Source organism: Suhomyces tanzawaensis, assembly GCF_001661415.1.
Source record: "Suhomyces tanzawaensis NRRL Y-17324 unplaced genomic scaffold CANTAscaffold_4, whole genome shotgun sequence".
NCBI classification, from domain to species: domain Eukaryota; kingdom Fungi; phylum Ascomycota; class Pichiomycetes; order Serinales; family Debaryomycetaceae; genus Suhomyces; species Suhomyces tanzawaensis.
Window position 1 is genome coordinate 1 of NW_017963639.1, and position 13,302 is coordinate 13,302.

The 13,302-nt window shown below is 47.3% G+C and overlaps 4 protein-coding genes and 2 non-coding genes across 6 annotated transcripts; 3 read left to right on the top strand and 3 right to left on the bottom strand.

Moving 5' to 3' along the window:
• Positions 1-26: 26 nt before the first annotated feature.
• CANTADRAFT_26000 (histidine phosphatase family protein) lies at positions 27-1,554 on the bottom strand. Its single transcript, XM_020207617.1, has one exon. It carries the CDS (start codon positions 1,527-1,529, stop codon positions 141-143), a length of 1,389 nt encoding a protein of 462 aa, XP_020063985.1. The 5' UTR covers positions 1,530-1,554; the 3' UTR covers positions 27-140.
• A 2,005-nt stretch (positions 1,555-3,559) lies between these two features.
• On the top strand, positions 3,560-3,641 carry CANTADRAFT_t125. The gene has a single exon. It is a non-coding gene; the product is annotated as a tRNA-Lys (tRNA).
• Positions 3,642-3,651: 10 nt separating this feature from the next.
• On the top strand, positions 3,652-3,732 carry CANTADRAFT_t126. The gene has a single exon. It is a non-coding gene; the product is annotated as a tRNA-Lys (tRNA).
• A 647-nt stretch (positions 3,733-4,379) lies between these two features.
• On the top strand, positions 4,380-7,069 carry CANTADRAFT_26001 (Zn(II)2Cys6 transcription factor). The gene has a single exon (XM_020207618.1). It carries the CDS (start codon positions 4,548-4,550, stop codon positions 6,837-6,839), a length of 2,292 nt encoding a protein of 763 aa, XP_020063986.1. The 5' UTR covers positions 4,380-4,547; the 3' UTR covers positions 6,840-7,069.
• A 744-nt stretch (positions 7,070-7,813) lies between these two features.
• On the bottom strand, positions 7,814-9,061 carry CANTADRAFT_51947 (ubiquitin-conjugating protein; the record flags this gene model as incomplete). The annotated part of the gene is made up of 3 exons (XM_020210015.1): positions 7,814-8,001; positions 8,053-8,620; positions 8,729-9,061. The coding sequence occupies 3 exons, from the start codon at positions 9,059-9,061 to the stop codon at positions 7,814-7,816; spliced, it is 1,089 nt and encodes a 362-aa protein (XP_020063987.1).
• Positions 9,062-10,996: 1,935 nt separating this feature from the next.
• CANTADRAFT_21660 (uncharacterized protein) lies at positions 10,997-12,685 on the bottom strand (the record flags this gene model as incomplete). The annotated part of the gene is made up of 1 exon (XM_020206722.1): positions 10,997-12,685. One exon carries the CDS (start codon positions 12,683-12,685, stop codon positions 10,997-10,999), a length of 1,689 nt encoding a protein of 562 aa, XP_020063988.1.
• Positions 12,686-13,302: the final 617 nt, after the last annotated feature.

Sequence of the window (13,302 nt, forward strand, 5' to 3'; positions counted from 1 at the left end):
ATGCGAGATGAGCATGTACGGGTTGCCCGGAATTTAGTTCAAATTTACCAGTTAGTTTTAAACTCTATTTAGGATACTTCTCGAATATCCGTGGTTGATGTATTTTGATAGCACCAGGCCTCAATACCATATACAATTCATTATTGATTGATTAGTGTTGCATTGTAGTTAACCTTATTGTAATCCCAATAAAACGTTAGTGCACTGGGCGATTCTGAATCCAGGCCGCATTGATTATGGTAATTTATGCCTTTTAGTCTTTCCTCAATTATGCTGATAAATGTTTTGAATTCACAAGAGAATCCAGGTCCAGCTGAGCATTTAGGAATTGGGAAAACGGCTTCGTTTATGATGAAGCGAACATAGTTGGCTTCCCCACAACCATACTTTTCGATATATATTCTAGCTCCTTGTGGTAATAATTCTGCAGCACTATTAGAATTTGGAAATAATACTTCATCTATAGGTAAATCTCCTTTCTCGTTTAAAAGTCCAAGGGAAGTCAACAACAATTCTAAATCGGTGTCATGAGTAAATGAAAGCCATATCTTGTTTTCAGCATGTTCATCCTTGAGTATCTTGAGGACTGACTCTAACATTGGAGAACCTACAACCTTTGCAAAGTCGTTGCCTGGTCCTATTGAATAATAATTTTCGAGGTCATTCCGGTAAGACTCTCTTATATATTCTTCATTTGTGAATAAATTGCAAAATGGGGAATGTCCCTTAACATTGATTTCAAATGCACACCAAAGAAATAATGAGCCCACATATTGAGGTGTGAAATCGGATCCTGGGTTTTGGGCCACCCATCTAGCCAAGATATTATCCAAGTACGACTTATCGTACTTTGAAACCATGTCCTTATTCACATCATCCTTAAAGTTGGGACATCCATACCTAGGGGTCAATGAGTTTGCTCCCATCTTACCATCTTCGTCGATGATGACATACTTCACCTTGGCCCCTGTATACTCATCTCCTAGAAAACCTCTAGCGAAGAATTCGGATGTTTGATGGCATCTTCTTGAGTTGGTAGTGAAGATAGGCAATACCTTATCAGTATCGAACAATCCACCATACTTGGTTCGGAATACTGCTCCATGTCTCAACTCATCGGTGGTCCCGGCAAAAATTCCGGCCGAGTTAGTAGTGCTTGTTTCTTGTTCATAATTACCGGGGTCTTCCACAAAGTATTTATATTCATTCAAGAAGGCCAAATCCCCTTGGAACGGTTGCTTGTATAAATGGAATTGGTCCATAATTTTTTCGAATTGAACACCATCACCTTTCGATGGATACCGCTCTCCATGCCTCGAGAAAAGCTGCACTTGGTGCAACTTGCATTCTCTGGGTATCTCTGTCGATATTCCATATCCGGTACGCTGTTTATATGGAGCAGAACCTCCCAAGAAGTTGATAATGTTGTAACCCTCAACAGAGGCCTGTTCTGGCGTAGCCAAGCTTTCATAAACTGATTGGGGTACTAGTAGTAACCCATTGTTGAGGATCTTTGATATGGCTACCATGAAGTGTTCTACAGCTAGGTGGTTTGCTGTGAGTGCCAGTCGTTTATCTTACTGATTATTGATTCATATGCATGTCAGTGCACGTGGCTAATTAAGCGCGTCGCTAAATTGTTATCAGAATTACCCGTTCAAGTACTAAGAAGCAGTTCAGAGGAACTGTGTTAGATTAACCCCGTTGCCCGACACTGTACTATCTTCAATAGGGCTGCATTGTTTGGCTTTTACTATTTTGATTCGGTAATTATGCAAAACTAAAAATAACCTACACCTTTCCAAAGGAGGATCTATTGAAGATATTAATCAGAAACCTTTTTGAAACACTACCATATGTAGTTAAATGCCTCAAATAGGAATATAAGCACTTAATTTTTGGGAGAGGGATTCTATTCGAAGCTATACTAATCAATTAGGTTGCTGGGTTTTTCATTGAAATGCATATGTGATACAGTTACCGAATGAAGGTCATTATATGGATATGGAATTTCCATTGGTAATTATGCTTCAGATGGCTATTTCGAACTTTATTGTAGTATATCTAGTCAGTAAATAATTTCCAAGGTTTTAGAAATGAAAGACCGCCCATCCGGTAATTAAGATCTTGTGCAAAACTGCCCAATTAACTAGCAGCTCTGATTACCAGCAGCTTCTTGAAATCGCCGAGAAGCGCCACGATTCTAGGTGTAGCATAAAATAATCAAGTGATATCTCTATCAGTTGTGGTGTCAGTAATAGAGGGTTGAAACCCCAGATATTGATGTTCCTTACTCATGAGAGTCATTTTCTTCCGGATCCTGAGGGATTTGCTGAAGTAATTCTCCTGTCGTTTTTCTATAGTGCATATTCTTAATAGCTACTTTTTTTCGCCTAAGACTAACTCAAAGGTTTGTTTGAATTGTCTTGGTGCAGCCTGAAGAGTAGCTTGAGGTGGAATCTTTGAGATAGAATGATAGGAATTGAATACTTCAACTTAACTCGGACATGTTTACTAGTAAAAAATTTGATTGAACGGAGCTTCTTGAGTAAGTGATCTTAATAGGCGTGAGACTTAGCTAAGAGGAAGGTACAGTATGGAAGCCTTTACTATTCATCCAGCTTTGTGGGTGACTACTACTTACGAGAAACCGGTCTCTTAATTTGCCACATCTAGAATGCGGAATACACTATTTTTTTCGCTACTGAACTAAGGGGAAGTGAAATATTATCTACTCGCTAGATGACTGTTGGTTTATAATCCAAAAAACACTGAGTTTATGTTCAAACTGTTTTATACATTTGGCTACTTGGTGCGCGGAATGAACACCCCCGTAGTTGAAAATCATGTTAGAGTTGAAATTCCTTCCTTTAACCGTAGTACAATAGTTATAGATCTTCAGTTATGGGGAATGCTAAGAACAGACCATTAAGTGCAAGATTGAGCCCCTAGATTACTTCCTGAATCACTTGATAGGGTTTTCCAACTTTTCCAGGGTATTCTTGTGTTTCTCAAACTAATCTCTTAACTCTTTAATTGTTCATCTTCATTCTTGATACATCAGTTATTTTTGTTCCATTTCTCTTTCACTGAAGGCTTTGATTCTGCTTTCGATTCTGACATCCCTGGTAGTAGAGAAGGATTTTTATTAGTTTATTGGTGCCTTTAGTTGATTTAATAGCAGTGACTGGAAATACATTTGGTTGGTGGTTTGGAGGACGATCTCGGGTTCCCCTTGTACTCGCCGCTGTATCTAAAACATTTAAATACTCCTGATCAACCTGTCCAATTTGAGGTAGTATCGATCTGCTCCAGGGAAGCAACTAATCTTAGTATTCTAGGAAGTTCGTCTGGTAGCCTGGGGCTTTCCATCGTGCTGCACCTATAGAGGAAAGATGCTGGACCAACTTCTAGGAACAAGCACCTGTTCCTTGGACTCTTTTACCCGCTTGCTAGGACTAGCGAGAGTGGTTGCCGAAACTGAGAAATATAGCCCTGACCCTGCTTACATAAGCTCAACACAACTGAGTTCCTACGCTAATTTTATGTTGGCAAGAAAGCCTGGTTAGCTCAATCGGTAGAGCGTTTGACTCTTATTCTGAGGTATCAAAAGGTTGCGGGTTCGACCCCCGCATCGGGCTGTTCTTTCTTGCCTGGTTAGCTCAATCGGTAGAGCGTTTGACTCTTAAGTTGGACATCAAAAGGTTGCGGGTTCGACCCCCGCATCGGGCTTTTTTTTTGGATGCTACTGGTAATTATTTCCGTCGCCGAATGCTGCGGAGGCACGCCCCAGGCGTATAGCTGACATTGCAGGAATTGCTGGAAATGGAGAAGCATCGCGCTCGAGGCCGCCTCATAGTGTCATGATTGGGAGTTTTGTCAGATAGCTTTACGGTGGCAGCCACCAGCTGCGTGGCTCGCAAATTAGCACCATGCGCGAAGGGATGAAGTGGCATCGTAAATGCATCCGGAGCATGTGCAGAGAGAGAGAGAGTAGTGCAGCGCAGCAGACGGTGTGGCAGAGGCAGAGTGGTGGTGTAACTACCTGCCAAGTTGGAGAAAGAAGGTATAAAGTACGGTGAAACCACAACCACTGACCTCCAGCTGTGTGTCAGCGCCCAGCCTGCATGTTGGTGTTAAGACCCACAGGTGGCTGGAGTCAAGAATTCGCCGATTCTCCACTAATTCGAATGGGGAAAATCGGACCCGATCGATGCGCACCCCTCGTAAACGGGGTGGCTTCCTGGCAGGTGTCCCACCACCCCGCCTCCTCGAGCCAGGTTTTCCTGACACATCGTCCCCCCCAGTACCACTGCAGCCTGCGCTGACACACTGCAGCCATCGTGCTGCCAGGCTGCCGCTGGCGAGCCCAACAACCGGAGGCCCGAGCGCCGTATGCGCCGCAGGCCTCCCCTGCATGCGAGCTCCCCACAGGAACTACGACTCATATGTAGATCCTTCGCAGAGCGCCCGCGCTCCGACAGACAGTGAGCATCATCACAACCATTCACTCCAACCCTCCAGTTCCTGGGCAGCGACAAGCCACCATGTCGATATCCACGTCGCCCTCGCTCACCAACATGGCCATGCTTCTCACACCCTCGTATCTTGGATCCCGAGACTCCGACCCCCAGGCCACCCCCGGGTCGTCCCTCCCCACCGACGACACCCCCAGCACGCCGTCATCCACACAACCAGCAAAACGACCCAAGACCAGACCCAAGTACACCCACCCCTGTGACGCATGCCTGCTCCGCAAGGTCAAATGTGACCAGTTGACACCATGCTCACGCTGCGTCAAGCTCTCGCTCCCGTGCACCAACAAGCGTCAGCGCAAACGGTCGGGAGGCGCCAGACTCCGCCAGGAGACCAGGGAGGCCATCTACCGCAACGCCCTGGACGACCCCAGCAGCGGAACGCTCTCCACCACCAGGCGCACCTTCGTGCCCACGCTTCCCATGGACAAGCTTCTCGCATGCTTACAGATCTACCAGACGTGGTACTACGGGGTGTGGCCGGTGGTAAGCGTGGCCCAGTTGATCCTGCGGTTGGTGACAGCGTCCAGCGCGTCTGCAGCGGTCGCCAGCTTCGACACCACCGACAACATCCAGGCGTACTCGTTGGCGTGTGCGTTGTCTGCAGCCATCGCCATCCACGCCACCTTCATCACCACCAGCAACGCGCTCATCTCGCTACCGCCAGACCTCGACCTCCCCTACTTGGTGGACGAGGCCGTGCGTGCACGCAACTTCTACAACTACCGCCACCACCCGTCGCCCGAGAGCTTGCTCACCTCGTTCTTCCTCTACGTGTACCACGTCAACGTCAAAGGGTGTCTGGCGTCCGCCATCATGTACTTGCGCGAGGCCATCACCATGGCGCAGGTGTTGGGCATGCACAGCGAAGGCATGTACCACAGGAAGCTGCCTGCAGAAACCCACCGCTTGCGCAAGATCTACTTCCTCCTCTTGGTGACCGAGCGGTTCATGAGCATCGAGGACGACTTGCCCATCATCCTCGAGCCGTCCATCCCCTACCCGCTGCTCGAGGACGAGGAGTACCCGTGCTTGCTCACGGGCTTCACCCAGCTTGTGCGGGTGTTTTCCATCCCCGACAAGTCGTTTTTTGACCGCATCATCGCCATGAAGGTCGGCGCCGCAGACACCGCCAGCGGCGGCACCAGCGCCCCTCTCTTGACCGGCGGCGCCCCCACCCCTGGCTGGTGTTCCGCCAACTGGATTATCAGCGTCCAGCACCAGTTGAGCTACATCAAGATCTTGACGGAGATCCCCGACGTCCAGAAGCTCAACATCTTGTTGAGCAAGTACTGGATGAAGTCGCTCACCTGGGACATCACCAAAAAGAACGACTTGTTGGTGCTTGGCAACACCAACGTGGACGAGAGTTTGCAGCCAATTCTCCCCATTCTCATAGCCGAGCAGTTTTTGCACGACACCAAAGACCTCCCGCTCTTTGCGTTCGAGTCCAACGGCCCGGGCGTGTGTATCAAGTTGATCGGCATGGCCGAGGGCCTCATCGACTCCATCAGCATCATTGGGTTCAAAAACGAGTTGAATCCGTCGCATGTAGGCTTCCAACACCTCAACAAGATCTACACGCTCATTTCGAAGCTCAAAAACGACGTGACATTGCCGACGGGAGAGTACGAGAAAATCAAGCACTTCATAGTGGCCAACTCCAGGGCCACCAGCTTGCAGGTGCCCCGGACAGGGTACATTTCCGAGGTGGAGGAGAGCGACGAGTCGCCCGATGGGCAACATGGGCAAAATGATAATGGACAGCAAAGTCAGGCAAATGGACACCAAAGCCAGGCTAATGGACACCAAAACGTGCAGAATGGGCAGAGTGCCCAAAACTTCCAAAATGGGCAGAATACCCAAAACCTCCAAAATGGGCAGAGTGCCCAAAACCTCCAAAACCTCCAAAACCACCACGACCAGCCTCCCTCGCTGGACGAACTGGCCCAGGGGTCCCCGTTCACCCAGATCACAAAGGCGTTTTGCATGCCCTCCATGCACCCAAACAAGCCGTTCGGTGTCAGCTTCGACGAAATCCTCACCCCAGAAAACTTCGACAGACACGAGTTCAGGGCCCCTGTGGGCGTAGGAGGCATACTCAACTACGAGGTTCCGGGGTTCCACTTTGAAGCCATGCAAGAAAACCATTCAAATGCCATGGTGCAAGTAGAAGTGATGCATCACCCTAATCAGGGAAGCAATCAGGTCATGGTTAAGGATTACGACGAATACGTGGACTCGACCTCGACCAGTTCGACCACATCGTCGGAAAATAGAAGCACGCCTATTTCGTGGAATTAATCAGGTGCCAGGAAGGCAAAGGAAAAGGGTTATAGATTAATGTACGAGTGTGCAAGAAGATGTAGAGATCGATGGCAAGTATAGTAAGAGGGTAGAAGATTGGAAGATTATCTAAGATGAACCCAAACAGCGGCATAAAAAGATGACAGATGGAATGAACAGTCATAATAGGATTTTCCAGACGACAAAATCATCAACATCTGTTTTATATACAATGCATATTAATAGCAATAAGGGTTTTGTTCAATTAATAAATGAATAAAAAACTTAAATAACATTTGGCACGATCCCCAAAATGGATAGATTGTCTAGAATATTCGGTACAAATGAATCAAAGTGTAGGAGATTGGATAATATTATATAAGATGAATTCACCGATCATATAAACAGATGTCTTTATGATAAGAATTTTTAGGTGAATATTATATATAACTTAAGAGCACATTAACAATGTGTTGTTATTGGAAGGAAATGCCACTGTCATTATGAATCTACATGTTGAAGATGGCATGGGCATAATTGATAAGAGTATCTAAGATATTTGGCGCAAGGCATCACACGTCGAACAGATCTCAGATTTGGATATAACCATCCAACATCTTTTGGCACAATGCCCACACTTTAATCCGATGTCGTAATTGATAATGTTAAATAATGTTAAAGATTATCTAAGATCTTTCCATGAAACCTCAGCACAAAATATTAAGATTATCATAGATCTTTTCACAGACAATCCCAAATTCAACCCTGTAATCAATTCAGATTACAGATCCAAGATCATTGCTCGGATAACCCGGCATACTCAAATCAAAGTACCACGATGATTATTGATTGCATATGCATGAAGGGCCCCAAATTAACAATGTAATCAACTATTTTCAAGAGCAAACCTACATCTCGTTCTTGCTCTCATCTATTCCTATTATACATACCCAGCCCATTACCAGAAAAAGCGGGCTGTTTGTAGTTGCATCTTATTCATCTTCGTCAAGGTCGGTTTCCAAGTCACACATGGTACGACAGTTTGGACAGTAGAACTGGGGATAGCTTTTGATGATGATTGGCCTGATGCACTTGTAATGCCAGGCATGAGAACAGGGGCTGATGAAAAGGGCCTGACACGGTTCGATTTTGTTCAAGCAGATGGCACATTCCGCAAGGTCTTCCATGGATCCAGTGGACCCTGTGATGGGGTTGGTGACCTGTTTGGCACCCGAGGGTTCTTCTGTGTTGATCTGTAAGTTCTTCAACTTCTTGTGGATTTCGAGGTTGAATTGGTTGACCTTTCTTTGCCAGCTCTTGTTGAACTCACATCTCATTTTCACACATCTATACACCTCCTCGGCGCCTCCTCGGTAGTCCATGCCCAACTGCACGATGTCACCGTCCACTAACGGCATGAGGCTGGATTCTTGTGATGCTGGTGATAATCGTATGTGGTTCAAAAATGTCCCTGAAGACGACTTGCAATCCTTGAGAAACCACTGGCCGTCCTCATTGCACTGGAACAATGCATGCGATCTCGACACAACTTTGCTCTTGAACACGATGGGCGCAGACGAGCCTTGTGGCGCATGGGCAGCTGCCTTATTCTTCTCGGTGTACCGTCCGATGGATATGTTAGCCTCGGGCTTGATTTTGCGGATAACAGGCGAGAAGTAGAGCCCCGAGGCCGAGGACGAGTGGTCGATCAACGGGGTTAATCTGACCGAGAAAAACCCGTCCTTGTCCATGCCGTTCCTGTCCTCTTCCGATTCCAAGAGATCGGTTTCGGGTTCGGACTTGGATGCGGCAGGAACTATGTTTGTGGTGGAGGCGTCGTTGTCGTTATCATTAGTGGCTCCGATGTGGGTGGTGTTGTTGAGATCCGTCAAGCTTTCGTTGTGCACGAGCTGGAGGTTGTCGGAGTCGCTGTTGGTGGTGGAGCTCTGTGCATTAGCCACGGCCTCGTCGTGGAGCGTGGTGGACATCGCGTAGTTGTTCAAGTTGGCGATGGTTGGGCTGTTGGACATGAACGAGTGGGTATTATCCGTGGGGGGCGACGCAGGTTGGTGGTTGGAGCGCATGGCGTTGAAGTTGCTCAAGAAATTGAGCCCAAACGACGACCTCCTGCCACCAATAGGAGGAGGAGGCTGGGCTGGGCTTGTTCCCGTGGGTGTGGACGTGGGAGGCGAGCTGTGACTGTGAGGGTTGGAGCTGGAAGGACCCAAGTTCTGCAGCATGCTCCTGCTCAAGGTATTGATGGAGTTGTTTCTGGCAGGTGCTGGGGTCGGGATGGGAGCAGCAGCAGGCGAGGGAGGGATGCTGGATGGAGGAGGCGTGGCTGTCTTGTGGGAGTTCTTATAGGTAGCAGACGTGGGTGGTTTGGCCACGTCTCTGGACGAGCTTTCTTGCATGATGCGATGGAGGCCTGGTGGCGATGGTGGGACGGTCTAGGGGTGGATTGCCAGGCGTTGGGGGCAGTGGCAGCCTGGGTGGTGGGGGTAATGCAGAGGGTGGATGTCTTGTGGGGGTGTTCGAGCGTGTAGGGAGCGTAGAACGGCGGGATTTCGAGGCTGAGTGTTCCGTGGTGCTGGAGGAAGTAGCAGGAGACACAGCAGGGGGTCTAACAGAGGGGGGCCCGGGTGGTGGAGCAGAAGGAGTGGTGGGGATTCTGGAGGAGCGTTGGGCCTCAAAACAGGCGGGTCGTGCGCGGTCCGTTTGGGTAGACGAGGGCTGGCTTAGGGACGGTGGGGAGCGGTGGTACTGCGAGCTGGTACTACTGGTACTACTGGTACTACGAGGCTACTGCCGCTACTGCCACCACTGCTGCTGCTACGTAGTAGTGGCCTGTCCTATTGCTACTGCTGCTACGTGAAGCACGGAGTGGTACCGTCACTCTCCGTGTGGCACCCCTGCGTGACTCGCTACCGCGCTCGCTGGCCCCATGACAGCTCCCCCTAACGTCGCAACACTCGGCGCGGACCTCTCGCTAGGTGGTGTCGCGAGATCAATGCGGTAATTTGACATACGCACGCGAAACACTCAGGAGACTACTACCAACTGGAAGAAGCCTACAATTTGGACACAGCACTTTCATGGCCTCACACTTTGTCCTGCTGTCTTCGCTTCTGTGGCTGCGCTTTCTTTTGCCTCCACTTCCGTGTCTCCACTTCGTTCCTTTGCTGTTATCTCTTCTCTCTGGTCTTCCGGCCATGTCCGATTTGTCGATCAATTTCATCTGCATCGTACGCGAAACGGCTAAGTCCATCGCAGATACGAGTGCATTGAACGGTGCATGCAGCAAAGCCCGATGGGGTTTTGGTGTTCCTGTTTGGGCAGTTGCACTTCAACATAAATGATAAATGTCAAAATCCAGTAGAGCACCAAGAACTTCAAGAGAGCCTACCGGATATAAATCGGCGCAAAGTGGCCCAAGATAGGATTTGATGCCAGGACCAATGGAGGGGGCGTGTTCAACACCCCATAGTTGTGGTTATTCTGATTCGAGTAGACAGTGGATCAGTAGACCCAGTGGGGTGGAAGAAATAGCAGACCCAGTGGGGTGGAAGAAATAGCAGACCCAGTGGGGTGGAAGAAATAGCAGACCCAGTGGGATAAGTAGTACTAGCCAAGCATTCAGCAAAACGCATTGAAGGCGAAGCAAGTAATGGGATCAAACGTCGAGTCAGCGAAGGCTCATACGTAAAAACAGTCCTGGTGAAGATCCAACCGGTGATAGGATGTTTTCCCACAGTGTCTATTTTACTACAGAGACACTACTGCCACATATATACTGAGTTGAATTCAGTGGGTGTTGCTGCACACCAATCAAATAGAGGTGGCTCTAGTTGGAATTTCTATACCAGATCTTATCATTCCTCCTCGTGTTGACTTGTAAATTAGGAATTGTAGTCAGGCATTGAAATATTTCGAAGCGAAGTGGCCAATTATCACGAGATATAGCGCTATTCGTAGCTAGTCCATGACTGTGAAAATTCCCATTGTCCATTTCTCTCGCTTGGCCGAACTTTCTAACCAAAACCCTTGACTGACTTGTCAAGCACATTGATCGCAATTAGCTTGTACAGCTGGTCTCGGCCTTCAAACTAGTTCTACAATTGATCTACTCCCAGAGTGGTCAAATACCATACATTTTATCTCATCCTAAATATATCCTAGTAGTTGCTCTTCTCGCTCACCAATCTCAACAATAACTGCTGCAACTGTTCCCTTCCCTTGGGGTTGTTCCAGATCTTGTGGTCGCTGTTATCGGCAATCACCCATTCAATGGTGTTCTCACTCAACTTCGAGATTTCTCTCTGCCATTTGCCCCAGTTCAAGGAGTTCTTGATCATGAAGTCGGACGATATCACACTTACTGGTAAATTGTGGATATCGATATTTTTGATTTCGTTGTATGACAAGATAGACGCAGTCACTTGTTCCTGAAGTCTGGCTCTAATGTATCTAGATTGATACTTCATGTCTCTTCCAAATATACGACTCTTGGATGAGTACCTTTTGGGATGGAAGAACCAGTGGAAATTTTGAACCAACCCCAATGGCGAGATAACTCCCTTGAACCATAACTTGATTCCTGTCCACGTATCCATGAATTCGATGATATTTTTGAATACTTTCTTGTCTTCGTTTTTACGGTTAGGACCACTGAAGGGTCTGATTTTAAGCAAGTCTTCGTGCCAACTGTCAACAAACAAGATCGAGTGTATCTTTCCTGGTTTTTTGGATGCGAACATCCTTGCGTATAACCCGCCAATATCGTAACCCACTAAACTGAATGGGCCCTCAATTCCTTCTTTGTTCAATGCCTCAATAAGGTATTCAGTGATGATATTGATAGAGACAGGTGAAGGGGAACTTTCAGACCATCCGTATCCTGGTCTGTCCCAAACACAATACCTGTGGATCTTTTTCAAGTGGAACAACTCCTCAATCCACTCTTGAGTTTCTTCTGCTGAAGTCCTCTGACCTCCTTCAACCAATAAAATTGGCTGCTTTTCATCTTCGCTACTATCATACACATTTCCAAAACATGCCAAATGCACCTTAAACTGATCTTCGTTGACACCAATCATTTTTCCCCATGGCTTTTCGTGTGTGTCAAATGTTTCGAGCCATAAGGTCAAGCTTACATTCCATATGATCCACAACAAGAATAGCTTGACCAAAGTCTTGGAGAACATTATGAAGAGTTCGTAAACCGATCTTCTTTTTTCGATTCTTCCAGTGAACCTGATTTCCTGATAATGTCTTCCCTTCTCAACTCCCAAATCCACCAACGAGTTGACAAAAATGTTCAAACCAGTCCACAAGAGCATGAAAGCACCAAGAAGAGCAAGTCTTTCTCTTATTGTTTGCACCGAGAAAACCACCACGAAGGTAATAAGAGTCAACACACTGCTGACGTACCCCAAGATCCTTTCGTAGTACAGGGAAATATCAAATTTCCAGATGGTCAAAAGATTGGTGAGGATAGAAATCAAGGCAAGGTCCATTTCCAAGAATGACTTTCCTGGGTTGTTGAGCCCAGGAATACTGATGAAATCGCTGAACAAAAACCCAAGAAAGAGAACTAGATTAATGATGCTGAGACTCACCACTCCTGTCTTGAGGAGTCTTACTTTGTAGAGGTTCAATGGAGAAACCCTGGGGTCATCTGGGTCAAGGAACTGGGAGCCGGAGTTCTGGAGAAGGGGAGTGTCTTCAAGATCAGACGCCGGAGAGTGTGGAGGGTTGGAAAGCTGCTGGGGCTCCACTGACTTCACTGACTTGTTGGATGAGATGGACTTGGGGCCCTTTGACGAGGACTCGACGGGTTCTTCTGCTACTGAGTCATACGCCATGGTTGATGCTTGGTGGTTGTGATGCCTGAGTGGTCAAAATCGAGAAACTGATGGGGATATTAGCAATGAATGGAGGGTGGAATAGAGACTCTTGACTCTGATTGGTACTCCAGTTGAGGTCAATTACTGAAAGGTGACTGGTGGAGTATTCTGGGTATTTTCAATCAGTAGGCTCTCTTTAATTCCAATTGCTGGAAGTAATAGAAGCAGTGAATGGGTATTACAAAGAACTGGGATTGAACTAGCAAATGGGATTGAACTAGCAAATGGGATTGAACTAGCAAATGGGATTGAACTAGTAATCTGGTTCCAACGAGTAAATGGAACTTAACTAGCAAATGGAACTTAACTAGTAAATGGGATTCAACTAGTAATCTGGTTCCAATCAGTAAACGGGACTTCCAATCAGTAAGGATGCTTCTCCCAAATAACTGTGATGTTTCTGCCGTTTCACCATGCACGCCTGTAGCAATGATAACTGGGGCATCTTCACGCAACTCCGGTCACTGCACGTGCCACGCCAATTCCGGTCAGTGGTCTTCTGCGTCTTATCGCCAGCATGTCACGTGACATGACATGTGACCCCACAGACGAGAACCACCATTTCCACCCATACA